Raw genomic sequence first — 16,874 nt, 5'->3', positions numbered from 1 at the left:
GAAAGAACAGTTTTCATAATATAAAACTGCATGCAGGACACTGGACAGACCACTAGGGACAAAGGGGATGTGTAATTATTTGATACAGTACTGTAATCTGTAAGATTACAATATACTGTATCTATACTGTGTGTTTCACTTTTTGAATTTGGCGCCGAACTCTGTCCCCGTGCGTTGCAACACTCGCAGGGAACGGAGCTCGGCACTGGGAATCGAGCGAGACACGGCGGCTCGCAGATTACAGCGGGGAGACATCGCAGGATCCAGGGGACAAGGTAAGTAACCTCTACATGGATCCTGTGATGCGATCCCGAGTCTGGCTCGGGGATACCGCTTTTGGTATTGAAAATCCACCCCGAGCCAGACTCGTGAATACCGCCAGGGGGGTTAATATAAAAATAAATAAAATAAATAAGAAAAAAATTTTTTTTAAAGCGCCCCCGTCCCCACGAGCTCGCGCAGCAAAGAAAACACATACGGAAGTCGCGCCTGCATATGTAAACGGTGTTCAAATCACACATGTGAGGTATCGCCGCGATCGTCAGAGCGAGAGCAATAATTCTAGCACTAGACCTCCTCTGTAACTCTAATCTGGAAACCGTAAAAAAAATTTAAAGCGTCGTCTATGGAGATTTTTAGGTACCGTAGTTTGTCGCCATTCCACGAGTGCGTGCATTTATAAAGCGTGACATGTTTGGTATCTATTTACTCGGCATAACATCATCTTTCACATTATACAAAAAAATTGGGGTAACTTTACTGTTTGTTTTTTTTTTAATTCATGATAGTGTCCCTTTTCCCAAAAAGTTGAGTTTAAAACACAGCTGCACAAATACCGTGTGACATAAAATATTGCAACAATCGCCATTTTATTCTCTAGATTTTCTGCTAAAAATATATATATAATGTTTGGGGGCTCTAAGTAATTTCCTAGCAAAAAATACAAATTTTAACTTGTTGATAAGGTTGGAAATAATGGGTTAGAGTTCTACTTAAGTTGTTTTTCATTCCTCTGCATTATGTGTACGTGTCAGCATATGTTGCAAGACTAGCTTAAGTTTTTCCAGATGTGTCCAGCGTGATATATGTTGAAATTATACTGCTTGTTACCTTATATGGAAATTTGCTGAAACCGATGCTTCTGTAACCAGCCTTATAAAAAGCTCCAATAAAGAGCCGACAGTTCAGTTGACAGTACGGGACCTTTAAGGCTCGGATCTGATATACAGAAACTCCTGATTCTGTGTCTTACTTCTAATAGAGCTAAATTTGGCAAAGCAATATAAACTAGAGGCAATTCAGTTGAGAACTGCACCTAACATTTCTGGCGCCCGGAAGCAGGGACTTACCGATGATACTACAAGAGGTGGATGAAAATGACTGACGGAACAAAAGGACAGGCATTCCGGGAACCACAGATTGAAAACCTGCGCAGGTAAGAAAAAGCTTTATTTTTCTTATATTCTGTGCTCCCCTGATTCGTGCATATCCGTTCTGTCAGTTACGGTTCTCCTGGTTTTAAAACACCAGCCTCTGTAGTGGTGAGTCTAGAATTACTGCATATTTTGGTTTATATTGCTGGAATTATTTGTTGTTTGTTGTCTTGTCTGTCTTGTTGAGAAAGTGAATGAGCCTTGTCAAGGATGGTATGAGTTAGAAGGGGATTGCCGAACTAAGCAACGGAATGCGCCCTTACCTCACATGATGAGCTTGGGGGGTCTGACGCTTATGCTTAACCTCACATCTAACTCATAAACCATAGACGGGTTGAAAGTATAAGCCCTGTCTGCTCCATAAAGCAGGGATAAGAGTGCATGAGAGGGATCCCAGATACGGGGGGGAATAAGGTCTCCATAAGCCCGGAGATCTAGTCGGATACCTGGTCACTTAAAGGAATGCTTGTATATGTTTTAGCCGTCAGTCTGGTCATAATATTTGTCAGTTGGCTAGCATATAAAGTAATTCGATTTCAGAAATCTCATCCGGAGAGGTTTTTAGTATTCTGGCACCCTAGGAGGAAGGCAACGAGGAACTAGTGTAGCTTTTTTTGTGTTTTGTACTGTACACTAAGTGTCCCACATGCTACCTAGGCACGGACTGTCAGAATGGGCCAGCAGAACACGAAACCCCGTCAGGGAATTGTGGCGCGTTATACGGTGCCACAGATAATTAAGAACATCTATGGGAAAGATGAAGCATAGGACTTAAAGGATGTCCTTCGTAAATTTAAGGTGAAAGGAGCAGCGGGTTTAGACCCGGATGTATGGAGTGAAATAAAAAGGGACAGACAAGGAGAGGTGTTAGAGAAGCAATGGATGCGTCAGGTTCAATGCTTAATTAAGGTCTCAAATAGAGCGAAAGAAGAGGGGTGGAAATATAATCCAGATTGTGATGGTTGGGATATGAAAGACAGAAGAAAAAAAAATGTTGAAATTTTAAATAATCTTAGTTCAACCATCCCACCCCCATACACTGACATAGAGCAAAATTCGCATAAGCCAGGGTTATATCCTGTACTTGAGGGGAGAGGATGGGTTTGTCAGGTTTGTGGAGCACAAAAGACCTAATTCAGAAACTGTAGCTCCCGTACGCACTGATACACGCATTATAGCAAAGCCAGCTGCTTTCTGTAGATTTGTGACACAGTTAATGAATACACATGAAGCAACCTGGCAGGATGGGGAGGATTTATGCAGACATAAAATGACTCTGACCCTGTTTAACCAGTTTATGACTGACCTGCAGACTGAGCTGAGGGGGATGGCAATCTAGAGGCAGGACATGTCAGACACATAGACTCAAGGGCCCCTTTTATTGCTAGATTAGAAGCTTTCTGTCAGGCAAAACAACAGGAGAGGGGTCAATATCACCCATGAAACAAATGCCAGGACAGACTGTATCAGAATTTTACTTATCTATGAAAAGTTTGATGGCAGATGAGGGATTGGATTTGGCTCTCCCAGTCACGATCCGAGCCTTCAATAGACAGTTTATGGAAGGATCAATTCCACAGATAAGTGAAAGACTGAAAGCCTGCATACCACCCTTAATTTGTTGCGATTTTTGGCAGAAAAAGGTTGCAAGGTTAATAAGAAAAAGTAGCAAGTTTTTCAGAAAAAAGTTATCTTTTTGGGAGATTGTATATCACAGGGTACAAGACATCTCACTGAGGAGAGGGTTCAAGTGATAAAGGGAATGTTACCCCCACGGAATTTCAAACAATTGCGTATGTTTTTAGGTATTGTGTCATATTGTAGACAATGGATACCACACGCTAGCGCTTTGATGCAGCCATTATACGATTGTTTGAAAATTGTACCGTATATGCTTACGTGGTGCACACCACACATGACATACATGCAATCTTGTCTCAAGTTCAGCCCAAACACATTTCAATGGCTAGGCAATTAAGGTTACAGTGTACTTTACTTTTACCTCCAAATGTCACTTTTCAGCGCTGTACAACCTTAAATTTGGCCACCTTTTTGCCTCTTCAGTCACCAGATTTGGCAAGGGGGAATAATAGCGCTAATAAGGAAGGAGATGAGGAAACTGACACCCTTCTGTTTAAAGAGAGATAGATGAGCACGATTGTTTTCAGTTCATGGAACAGGAGACAATGGGATTCCCACATGTTACAGATACACCAATCTTAAATGCTGAGCACACTTTGTACATAGATGGCAGTAGGTTTGCTGATGACAAGGGTAAATATCACACAGGGTATGCTGTAGTGACTGATACACAGGTGATTGGAACACAGCCCTTACCAGCCCACATGTCAGCACAAGAAGCAGAATTAAAAGCTTTAGAACAAGCCCTAGAATATTTAAAAGGACGAGAAGGGAATATTTATACTGACTCTGCCTACGTTTATGGTGTAGCGCACGATTATGGCCACATATGGAGGGCTAGAGGTTATCTGACAGCAGCAGGTACACCTGTAAAACATGGAGAAGGGATTAAGAGAGTCCTGAACAATCTTCAAAAGGTTAAACGAGTGGCCATTATGAAGATAGCGGCACACACGAGCGCAAAAACAATTGAGGCAAAAGGAAATGCATTTGCAGATTTGACTGCAAAACAGGCAGCTCTAGGGGAAGGAAGCCCTGAGACCTTAGCAGCGGTAGAGGTGAGTATCCCAGAACCAACATGGCAGCAGTTGAGTAAATTACAGGAGCAAGCAGGGGAGAGCGAGAAAGATAAGTGGGTCAGGATGGGAGCAGCACCAGACCTTGACAATGTATGGAGGGAAGGAGGCAAAGTATGCCTACCTGCCTCTCTGTACCCAGCAATGGCAGCGGCAGTTCAGCTACCCACACATGTGAGTTCCATTTCCATGTATAGGATTGTGAACCAAGGATGGCTCGCCCCTGGATTCAGTAGTACTGCAAAAAACTACTGTGCAGCCTGCCAAATCTGTCTCCTGAATAACCCAGGATAGAGAGTAAAAACCCCACGAAAACACCAGGTTCGGGCCCAATACCCCTTCCAGAGACTGCAAATTGACTACATACAAATGCCTAAAACCGTCCCCTTTGAATTTGTCCTCGTGTGTATCGATTTATTCTCAGGTTGGCCCGAAAGCTATCCAGTAAAATCAGCTACAGCAAAAGTCACAGCCAAGAAACTGATCACTGAGTTAATACCTAGGTTTGGTCTTCCTGAAACCATAGAATCAGATAGGGGGACACACTTTACAGGAGAAATCATGCAGAATGTGATGACCATGTTAGGGGTTCAACAAAGTTTCCACACCCTTTACCATCCACAGTATTTAGGATCAGTGGAAAGAGTAAATGGGACAATAAAGTTGAAAATACAAAAAGCCATGCAAGAGTTAAACAAGCCATGGCCAGAATGCCTGCCTTTGGTTTTGTTCTCCATAAGATACACTCCAACAGGGAAAACAGGATTGTCCCCATATGAAATACTTTTTGGGAATGCACCTAGATTAGGTCTATACTTTCCACAGAGTAAGGGAAGCCCGGAATGGTAATGGAAATATGGAATGGTAATGAAGGGCTGGGCATGACAAGGTGGAACAGGAGACAACGGAGGGTTAAAATGGAAAGGAAGTAAGAGGGAGGGGATTGAAGTTAACTTTAGGGGTGGGGAGATATAAAAGGAATAGGCGGGGTTTAAGCAGGAGCAGTGTGAGGAGACAGACAAAGGGGAAGTTGGATACAAGGGGAGAGAAGCATTTTCCAGCAGCATGGCAGACATAGATTTGCTATTAGCAAGGCTGCGGACGGCGGCGGCCACGAGGGGACAGGAATGGCTACAGGCTCAGGTAACACCGTTACTGCTAGACGAAGCGGGGGGGTCCGGCGCGGGGGGGGAAGCGACGCCACGCGCCAGGCGGTCTAGGCCGCCTGAGCGTTTTTCACCAGGCCCCTCATCCAGATCAGCTCGCCCTCATAGGAGCCCGGGAACGGACCCGTCGGCCCCACCAGCAAAACGGGTGGCCGCCGTCACCCCTGGGGGGACCGGGCGGAATCCTCCACAACGGCGGAGCGCGGGGGGCGGGGCTTCGGGCCGTTATGGCGCCCGGGCTTCGCCACCCAGAAGACAGGACAGCAGCAGAACGGTCCCCCCCGCAGCACAGGCATCTGCTAGGGGGGAGATCCGACGGGGGAGGAGCAGGGGCACGGCTGGAGGTCAGCTACCAGACGCTGCTGGCAGCCCCTATGCAGCCAGGATCGGAAGAGAGCCAGTGGAAGACAGAAGGAGAGGTCCAGGGGCCAGCAGAGGAGACAGCGGTGTGGGACAGCAGAGCACAGCAGCAGGTGGTCGCAAGGAAAGGGGGAGAACAGCCACAAGATGGGAATCCACAGCCCCTAGGCAAGCTTCACCTGGGAGGTTACTCACGCCGATGCTCCAAGCCACGGAAGTTCGGTCGGAAGGAGAGCTGTCGGGTTCGGATGAGGACGTGCGCCAGGACATCGCGCCTTCCGGAGGATCCAGTGCAGCGGCGATGGGAAGCAGACCCAGTCAGCCTGGTGAGTCACATGTTTTAACTGATTCTGTTATCAATGTTGATGGTGGTAATTGGTTAGATAGGGGTGATGGGGGGGACACGACGGCTCCTGGGGGAGCTCTAAGGGCCGTGGCGGGGGGATCGCCTGGCTTAAGGGGGACGGGCGTTCAGCCTGTCGCTGCTGGGACAGGGGGAACATTGCAGGAATTGTTAGGAGGATTAAGGGATTTGGTGCAACGATTTGCAACCAACCAGACGGCGCCAGCGATAGTGGCGCCGTGGGTTGGAGGGCAGGTGGAGCAGTCGGGTGTTGGGGGAACAACGGGGACAAGGGGTGAGGCTGTCGCCGACTCAGACGCAGGGGTGGCGGAAAACACCGCCACGGGGGAATCTGCAGTGGCGGTCAGGAAGGATGTGGTCAGGATAGCGGATGCGGCTAAATGCAAAGTGTACGTCTGCTATGAAGGCCCGCTGGGAGCACACTTAAAACAAGAAGTGCGGGAGAAAATAGTAAAAGGTGAGTATGTGGAAATTTTTTCCTTGTTACCGTTAGAGAAGTTCAACTTGGATAGGGTAAAGCCGGACGATTCCAAAAAAGAGGATGAGGAGAAGCGAAGGTATCGTCTGATCCCTAGGACCTTTAGTAATTGGTTACAGGCGTTCGCCATTATGGCGAGTGTAATTGGCGAAAAGAACCCGGAGCATTGCTCTGCGTTGTTTTGCTACATGGATGCCATAGGCGAGGCACATAGGGTGTATGGGGGCACTGCGTGGCTTCGATACGATGAGCAATTTAGGCAACGCAGGGCGGTGAGGCCGGCTCTTCGGTGGGACCATAAGGATATAAGCTTATGGATGCGTTTGATGTCTTCCGCCAGGGCACCAAACCAGCCTTTTCATGGGGGGGCCGGGGGATCGTCTACCTCTGGACTCCCGGCCGGGAAAAAATTTGGGGTGTGTTGGCAGTTTAACGAAGGATCCTGCAAGTTTGGGGGATCCTGTCGTTTTAAACATGAATGCTCAGGATGTGGGGGGAACCACGCTTTGTCACGCTGCTTCAAAAGAGGAAAGAAGACAGGAGAACCTGCTCAGAAGAGGGATAACGCCAGTGAAGGAGTTAAGGATGCGGCCTTTTTTAAATAGGTACCCGGACAGAGAGGCAGCGAGGGAGTTGGGGGAGGGTTTTTCAGTGGGTTTCAGAATTCCATGTTCTCTGACAGCTATACCTCCGATGGCCAAGAACTTGCGGTCTGCACTGCAGAATCCTGGGGTGGTTTCGGAAAAACTGGCCAAGGAGGTTGCGTTGGGGCGAATGAGTGGGCCTTTCGCAACTAAGCCGTTACAGAATTTAGTAGTGTCACCGTTGGGAGTGGTGCCTAAAAAGGAACCAAACAGGTTTCGCCTTATTCACCACCTTTCGTTTCCAAAAGGGGCATCTGTGAATGATGGTATCAATCCTGAAGATTGTTCAGTGTCGTACACATCGTTCGATGCAGCGGTGGGATGGGTGAGACATTACGGTCAGGGGGCACTCATGGCAAAAGCAGACATTGAGGCAACATTCCGTTTGCTTCCAGTACATCCGGACAGCTTTTGGCTGTTGGGTTGCTGTTGGCAGGGGGAAATTTACGTCGATCAGTGCCTGCCAATGGGTTGCTCGATATCTTGCGCCAAGTTTGAGCTGTTTAGCTCATTTCTTGAATGGGTGATTAGGGATGTGTCAGGGATGGATTCTGTGATTCATTATCTGGATGACTTTCTCTGCGTGGGGCCTCGTGAGTCCAAGGGGTGTGCGATTCTGTTGGCAACCTTGGAACACATTGCGGGTAAGTTTGGGGTACCATTGGCAGCGGATAAAACAGAGGGCCCGACGACAGTGTTGAGTTTTTTGGGCATCGAAATAGATACCAGAGACATGGAGTGCAGGTTGCCAGGGGATAAGGTGGACGGGTTAAAAAGGGATGTCAGGGATTTGATGGGACAGAGGAAAGTGCAGCTGCGGCAATTACAATCCCTTTTAGGTAAGTTGAATTTTGCGTGTCGCATTATTCCAATGGGTAGAGTTTTTTGCCGCCGGTTGTCAGCTGCCACAGCGGGGATACAGTCTCCGACTCACTTTATCAGGCTTACCAGGGAACATAGGGAGGACTTGAAGGTGTGGCACACGTTCCTGGAAAGCTACAACGGGCGCTCGGTGTGGATGGAAGGACCGGTAAGTAACTGTGACATGGATTTGGTGACGGACGCCGCGGGATCTACGGGGTATGGGGCTTTTTTCCAAGGGCAGTGGAGTGCGGAGGCATGGCCTGATTTTTGGGTAGAGTCGGGATTTACTCGGAATCTGGTGCTATTGGAATTATTCCCGGTGGTATTAGCAGTAGAATTGTGGGGGGAGAGATGGCGGAACTTGAAAATACGTTTAAATTGTGACAATATGGGGGTAGTTCAGGTCATCAATCGGCTATCGGCATCATCCCCGCCGGTAATACGATTGTTGCGTCACCTGGTTTTGAGGTGCTTACAAATTAATGTTTTTCTATATGCTGTGCATATCCCGGGCGTAGATAATACTTTGGCTGATTCCTTGTCTCGGTTCCAGTGGGACAGATTCAGGAAGCTGGCGCCCGCCGCGGAAACAGAGGGGATTCCTTGTCCGGGGTGGCTTTGGGAGACGGTATTGGAATCGCCGCAGGATGGATCAGGAAATCGGTGAGTGGGTCGACATGGGCGGCATATAGAAAAGTATGGTCGGAATGGGCCACGTTTACACGGCTGGCGGACGCCGGGCTGGGAGAACAGGACTTGAGGTTGTTGGTAGTGTATTTTGTGTCACGACACATGGAAGGGGGTGGTTCAGTGTCCGCAATTGAGCGGAAATTGGCGGGGTTGGCCTTTTTATTCAAGTTACAGGGCCTGACTGATTTTACCAAGGATTTCTGGGTAAAACAGGCCTTAAAAGGTTATAGGAAGAGCCATGCGAAGAAGGATTCGAGGAGGCCGGTATCTTTTTCATTATTGCAGGTATTGTGTAATAAGTTAGGTGGGGTATGTAAGTCGGGTTATGAAGTGATTTTGTTCAAGGCGGTTTTTTTCTATCGCGTTTTTTGGAGCGTTTCGGGTTGGCGAGTTGGTGAGTCCAGCAAAACAAGTAGCAGGGGGTTTGAAGATGCAGGATGTGGAAGTAAAACGGGATAGGGTGTTGCTGAAACTGGGCAGGTCAAAAACAGACCAAGCCGGAAAAGGGGTAAAAGTGCAACTGTTCAGGTTACCTGGGTCGGGAATTTGCCCGGTTCAAGTAGTTGAGGAATTTCTGCTAATTCGCCCGGTCGGGGAAGGGCCGTTGTTTGTGCATGAAGATAGAACTTTCTTATCTAGGTTTCAATTCATTGCAGTGTTTAGAAAATGCATTGGGGCTGCAGGGTTGGATAGTAGGCAATTCGCCTCACACTCCTTCCGTATCGGGGCGGCTACTGAAGCTGCCAGGTGTGGGTTGGATGAGGCAGCAATCAAGAGGATTGGGAGGTGGGAATCCAGGAGGTTCCAGTCTTATGTGCGCCCTCAATTGTCATCAGATGCGATATAAAAAAAAAAAAAAAAAAAATATACATAGATATTTTATGATTACATGCATTTGAGGACAGGGGTAGGGGAAGTTCACATGTTTCAATTTGTCTTTTGTTGTGTTATGTCTTTGCAGATGGGGGTCAACCACGCCTCGTTTGGATCTTGGGGCACTCCTATGTTTTCTGGGGTGCAAAAAGGGGGGACGTCAGACTAGAAGGCAGGCAACTGGGGATTTCCAGGAGGGAGGCATGTATTCGCTGGTTGGGCTTTCCAGGCATGGGGTGGGGTAGAGTGGTTCAGGAATTTGAACGATACACTCGACTCGATAGACCCCCGGATGTTTTAGTGATACATGCAGGAGGGAATGATCTGGGGGTCCGATCTACCAGGGAACTGGTGTCGGCCGTCAAGTGCGATTTTTTGGCACTTCGGGTGGCCTTCCCGGGCATGATCATAGTTTGGTCTGACATAGTGGCAAGGACGTCATGGCGCATGGCTAGATCGGTACCTAGGATCAACAAAGCGAGAATTAAAGTAAACAAGGCAATTGGAAAGTTTGTGGTTAATAATGGGGGATTGGTGGTGAGGCACACGGAGTTGGAGGTTAATGTGGGGATGTATCTAAGGGGAGATGGGGTGCACCTTACCGCAGTAGGCATTGATCTTTGGGCTCTCGGGCTTCAAGATGGCATTGAGAGGGCATTGCGGGTGTGGAGGTGCCCTTAAGGCTAAGGGGTCATCCTTGCGGGCTGTGGCGGCATCTTTGGTCTCTGATGGTGGTAAAAATGCAAAGAGGTGATGGTAAATGGTGGGGGGCTTTCAGTATTCTGGGCCCCTCTGGTGTGTTCTGTTCTTACAGCGGAAGGCGAGGCTGGAAGACAGATGTTACACTGCGGGAAGGGTGTTGTCACCGAGCTGTTTTTAAATACGGCTGGTGGCCTGGTATGGTAAAATTATGTACCGCAGTGTATGGTGTTTGGTGAAGTTGTTAAAATGGAGGAGATGAAGTTAAGAGTGCCATCAGAAGACCAAAGATTGGGAGGTGTAAGAACTGTCAGTTAAAAGTTATACATAGTTGTACAAAATGTTCATTAAAAGAGTTATTTAAAGTTATTTAAAAGTTGGTTTTATATTTTATAATAAAGGAGGCTGCTATGGCCGGTTTTACTCCAAAACAACTCCTGTGTGCGTTATCTAATTATTATAGATAAGAAAGGGAAAGGGGAGTAGTAAATAAAGAGTGGGTAGTGGAAGTTGGGGACATTAGTTCCTACACTGGTCATGCAATTGCAATGTGATAGTTTGACTGCATATGTAATACAATTACAACAACGTCTAACTAAGATCCACAAAAGTGTGTATTCTTCTCTTCCAGACCCTAACTCAATAGCAGGTACACATACACTGCTACCAGGAGATTATGTATATGTTAAGAAACACACCAGAAAGACATTGGAACCTAGATTTGAAGGTCCTTATCAAGTGCTTTTGACCACAGCCACTTCAGTGAAATTGGAAGGAAAAGCAGCCTGGATCCACGCATCACACTGCAAAAAGAGTCTTGAACCGAGAGAAACAGAATGAAGATCCTTCTAACTATGATAATAGTGCTTGAATGTTTTCAAATGTTTGTTTATACATGGACTCCCGGTATTAATGTAACAGTTCATGAAAATAGTACTGATCTTAGATGGGTAAATCAGGATAAGAGTATAACGCAATATCCTTACTACGAATGGTATTTTGTACCAGTAAGGGAATGGGAATAATGAATGGGATACAGATGGAAATGATACAAAATAAGTGGAAACGTGCAGGAAGTCACATAGCTGATAGTTTAATAATCACAAGCAAATGGTTACCTACAACATTCGAAACACAAATTAGTCAGGTACAATTAACTAAATATCTCAATATTATGGTTAATCACACAGCACTAGCCAGTCTGGAGTTGTGGAAAGCAAATCAGGAGTTCATAAACATTACTCAATGTGCTTTTTCTACACTATCTTATCACATTCAAATTAATAGAGCTCGAGATGAGCTACGATTAGGGAATTATCGCACTTGGATGAACTATTTCAAGGGTTTAAATTTAGAAAGTACATGGTTTGAAGTACCAGGAAAAGAAGTTGAATGTGAGGAAAGATGGTGTGCTGGAAGGTTTGATGTATACAAAGTGGAGGAGGTCCAGGTAATGTGTAAGTTAATAGTGATGCCACTCCTGATAGGAAAGGATCTACCTGAATTTTGGTATCCTGAGATTTATGGACACTATGTAGATACACAAAACATGACTCATGATCTAAGTTTATGTGCTAAAACTAATAAGGGAATAGTCTGTGGGAGAAGTTCTCCAGTCTATGAACCTTGCTTATTGAAACATCAATCTAACATATGTAAGTTTCAGAGATTACCAGTAGGTGTAGGAAACAGATTTATGGAGATAGGACCACAACATATTTGTTTAGTCACAAATGATCAGGAAACTATGGAAAGTTTAAATAAAACGGCCCCTTTTTCAGGATGCGTAAAGAATGTTAAAATGCTTAAATGGAAAAATGACACTTTCCTTTTTGAACCAGATGCACATAGAATATTTAATCTAGAATGGACGGTAGATAATCTTACTGATACTACTCCTTTTATAATATCATTAGAGCCCTTACGGCAAATCTTAAATGAGTCCGAAATACTTCGAAAACTCATAGAGACACAAGAACATACCCTTCAAAATAATCTAATATCTGCGGTTATAGATAAAGGGAAATTAATACATTTATCCTCTCAAATAAGAGATGAAACAACACATCATTGGTATGATGTATTTGCTGGATGGTCACCCAATGCGGCTCAATCCGATACTTATTCTAATTTTAGCTTTTGTACTGCTTACCGTGATAAACTGTTGCTTATATAGGAAGATTAAGGCACGAGCAGACAGAATGGAAAGAGAAAGGTATTAGGAACTCTAATGACAAAAAGGGTAACTTGACATCACCCCTTTTCTATTCTCTTTGCTTATAAGATGCAGGTATGGATTTGAGGGATGAGGGTAAATAGAGAAGACTTATCCTCCTCTGACAACCCGCGGTCAGGGATAGTACTCTTTGAAGTATCGGCTGTTCACTTGTTTGCAAGGACCCAGAATCGTGGAGGGGATGATGTCAAAGGGGGAAATTGATAAGGTTGGAAATAATGGGTTAGAGTTCTACTTAAGTTCTTTTTCATTTCTCTGCATTATGTGTACGTGTCAGCATATGTTGCAAGACTAGCTTAAGTTTTTCCAGATGTGTCCAGCGTGATATATGTTGAAATTATACTGCTTGTTACCTTATATGGAAATTTGCTGAAACCGATGCTTCTGTAACCAGCCTTATAAAAAGCTCCAACAAAGAGCCGACAGTTCAGTTGACAGTACGGGACCTTTAAGGCTCGGATCTGATATACAGAAACTCCTGATTCTGTGTCTTACTTCTAATAGAGCTAAATTTGGCAAAGCAATATAAACTAGAGGCAATTCAGTTGAGAACTGCACTTAACATTGTAAACACCAAATTTCAAAAATAGGCTTAGTCATGAAAGGGTTTATTTAGCATTCTCACTTACCTGACACCTCCACATTGCGAGTTGCTGTGAGTTTGTTCCATGCAACAAATACATTACAGAAGTACATTCCTTCATCGCCTTGCTGAACATTGTACAGGGTGAGACTGGCGTTGCCTCTTTTAAATCCTGTCCCTTCAACATTAGAATTTTGTCTATATGGTGTATGGCGGCCATTTGAAAACAGATATACTTTAGCTTCTCTTCCATTCGATGACACCATATCCCAGCGCACAGAATCCGTAGCCAGATTCAGATCCAGATCCTTTTCTGGTTGATCTTTGTCAGTAAGAACACAAGGGATTGTCACGTTCTGTCCCAGGAGCGCTTCAATGTATGGTGGACTATCCATGATCTTCAATGCTGAAAGATAGCACAGACAAACATTAACATACTAAAGAAAGCTATTGACATGAATGTTGCATTTGGAATTTATTAAAGAGCAGTGGCGGCTGGTGCTCCCCCCCCCCCACCATTCGGTCGGTCAATCAATCGATCAAACCCCCAACCCCGCCCCGTCACTCGGTTTAAAAAATCCCCCCCCCAATCGCTCGCCTGTCTGCCCACCAGCCCAACTCTTATACCATCCAGGTCGCAGGCAGCTTCGGCGGCTTCCCCCTGCGTCTCCTTCTCGGTGGCTTCCCCCCTGCTTCTGCTCCTGGTCAATATAGTCGCTTCTCCTCTCGGTCAATCGGGTCTTAGGACCCACTTCCTGATTGTCCGGGAGGAGAATCAGGAAGACAATAGCGAATATTTATTCGCTATTGTCACACAATTGGGTGGGCTCAGGGCGCAGTGCTCTGTTCCCCGATTCTACCCTTTTTCAAGCCAATTAGAGCCTCAGGCTATAATCACCTGCTTCAAAGAAAGAAAAAAAACATTGAAATCCATGCGTCCGGTGCCCTACATGTAGATTAGTGGCCGGGCGCATGGATTAGGGGGTATGGCGCCCCTAATGGAGCAGCTGCCACTAAAGTGGTTGTAAACCTCATACATAAAATATGAACACATCATATCCTTCTATACTATGTACATGTCTCTATCCAGTGTCTTTCTCGCTGCTGCCTTGTTCTTATGTTATCTGCATGGGTCACTTCTGACAAGTTTTTCAAACACCAAGAGATAAAAGGTGATAGAGGAGGGAGCTCCAGCACACAGCCTGTGACTGACAGCCTTAGCTGTGCATGTTCTCTGTGTAGTGTGTGAAGGGGTGTGTGTCCCTTACGTCCAACCAGGCCTCAGATCTCTTCTCACTAAGATCTGCAGTGTGAGACCTCAGACCCCCGCCCCCTGATTTTCAGAGCTGAGCGATCCTGTGTAAACTGAGCAATTTGAATGAATGTAGAGCAGCCTTTTTCAACCAGGGTGCCCAGGCACCCTGGGGTGCCTTGAGATCTCTTCAGGGGTGCCTTGGCAAAAATTGCCCTAAAATTGCATACAAGCTTGCGGGTGGAACCTGCCTTTCAGTTACACACAGGCACAGATTTTCAATGTGCACAATTAGGACCTTCTAGCTGCCGACCTCCTAACAACCAATAACATCAGTTGATAAGGAGGATATCAGTCACCTTGATATCCTTGTTTGACCCTCCCTTTCCCCTCTCCACCAGCTTTGGGGGTCACATTAGCGAGTGATAAAGAAAAACTGATGGAGAAGAGGAACATTGGAATACTAGTCAGTACCAGTTTGCTAATGAAGGCCCCTTGAACCGCCTTTGGGGTAAGGGAGCCTTGACTGCTGGAAGCATGGCATCACTGTGGGTGTGAACCTAAAAGAGAAGTTAAAGTGGAGTTCCACCCAAAAATGGAACTTCCACTTTTTGGAATCCTCCCGCCCTCCAGTGTCACATTTGGCACCTTTCAGGGGGGAGGAGGGAGCAGATACCTGTCTAACACAGGTATTTGCTCCCACTTCCTGGCATAGATCACTGCGGTGATCACGGTGACCTACGCCACTTCCGGCACCTACTCTGTCCTCCCCCGCTATCTTCTGGGAGACACACAGGTCCCAGAAGACAGCAGGGACCAGTGAGGACGCGCAGAGTGACTCTGACATGCGCATTTAGGGAACCAGGAAGTGAAGCCGCACGGCTTCACTTCCTGATTCCCTCACCGAGGATGCCGGCGGCAGCAGCCGAGAGCCGACGGACAGATCGGCTTCGGCTGCTGACATCGCGGGCTCCCTGGACAGGTAAGTGTCCATATATTAAAAGTCAGCAGCTACAGTATTTGTAGCTGCTGGCTTTTAATATTTTTTTTTCGGCGGACCTCCGCTTTAAGTAGCTCCCTTAGGATTGGCTACAAGACCTGAGGTGACTGGGTGGAGCCTGAACTCTAGAAAAAGGCTATTCTGAGGCACATCCAACTGTTCTGAGGAGATTCAGCTGTCACAAGAGTTAGGTGAGTATCCCTCCTCTGTTCCCAGGCCCCTCACTACAAAAACCTCACAGGTGCTCTGATCCACCATACTGACTGATCCCTCGCTCCTGCAGGGTCCTCAGTACTTCAGTCAGACATTTGATTAGTACTGGAGCCACTGGCAATTAATTTGCTGGCTCCACTCCTACAATCCGCACTCTGCCCTCTGCTTTGCAGGATCATTTACATAGCCCTGACCTCTCCTATCATTCATGGACCCCTGTTGCTACCCACAGCAGAGTGTGTCCCTCAGCCATCACATCCCCTGAAAACTGCTGCTCTGACCAGAAGGAGTCTCTCCTCTACACCCAATGGCTTTCCCCTATGCTCATTCCTGCATGGGATGGGGCCCTTCACCACAGCTACTGGCGCTGATGGCGCTGGCTCCTCTCCTACTTTCACCACTCACTCCTCTGCCCACAACCTGTGAAGACTTTTAATACAGCCTCTGCCTCTATTAATGGACACCCCCTTCCCCATCCTAGGATTCGCAGAGCACTGCCATCACATGTGAATGGACCTCAGACCAGGGGCGGATCTAGGGGGGGGGGGCAACGTGGCAATTGCTCCCCCCCCCCCGAGAAAATAGTGAGCGAACTGGGTGGCCAGCAGGTGAGCGGTCAGGCAGTCAGGTCAGTAGGCAGCCAGCAAGTGAGCAGAGCGGGCGAGCAGTTCAGTAGGTGGCCGGCAAGTGAAAGGAGCGGGCGAGCAGTTCGGTAGGTAACTGGCAAGTGAAAGGAGTGGGCAAGCAGTTCAGGAGGCGGCCGGAAAGTGACAGGAGTGGGTGAGCAGTTCAGTAGGTGGCCGGTAAGTGAAAGGAGTGGGAGAGCAGTTCAGTAGGCGGCCGGCAAGTGAAAGGAGCAGGTGAGCAGTTCAGTAGGTGGCCGGCAAGTGAAAGGAGTGGGTGAGCAGTTCAGTAGGCGGCCCGCAAGTGAAAGGAGTGGGCGAGCAGTTCAGTAGGCGGCCGGCAAGTGAAAGGAGTGCGTGAGCAGATGAGTAGGCGGCCGGCAAGTGAGCAGAGCGGGCAAGCAGTTCAGTAGGCGGCCGGCAAGTGAGCAGAGTGGGCAAGCAGTAGTGAGCAGAGCAGGCAAGTTCAGTAGGCGGCCGGCAAGTGAAAGAAGTGGGTGAGCAGTTCAGTAGGCGGCCGGCAAGTGAGCTGAGCAGGCGAGCAGGCCAGTAAAAGGGCTAGCGGTTGAGAAGAGCGGGCGGGCAGTCATGCCAGTAAGCGGGTCGCTCGGTGAACTTGAAGGCAGTACAGTGAGCCGGCTCTCATCTCTCACTGCCCGCCCTCACATGTGCTGAAAAA

At 47.1% G+C, this 16,874-nt stretch overlaps 1 protein-coding gene across 1 annotated transcript in view; it reads right to left on the bottom strand.

Annotated features, from left to right (window-relative positions):
* LOC141111890 (uncharacterized) overlaps positions 1-16,874 on the bottom strand; it is a 93,192-nt gene that overhangs the window by 44,008 nt on the left and 32,310 nt on the right. Inside the window, exon 2 of the mRNA XM_073604101.1 lies at positions 13,154-13,513. Within this exon, the coding sequence (XP_073460202.1) occupies positions 13,154-13,513 (360 nt within the window). The remainder of the gene's footprint in view (positions 1-13,153; positions 13,514-16,874) is intronic.

This window comes from Aquarana catesbeiana, linkage group LG11 (genome assembly GCF_042186555.1).
Source record: "Aquarana catesbeiana isolate 2022-GZ linkage group LG11, ASM4218655v1, whole genome shotgun sequence".
NCBI classification, from domain to species: domain Eukaryota; kingdom Metazoa; phylum Chordata; class Amphibia; order Anura; family Ranidae; genus Aquarana; species Aquarana catesbeiana.
The sequence above is the reverse complement of the archived record's forward strand: the minus strand, read 5'-3'. Positions and strand labels throughout refer to the sequence as shown.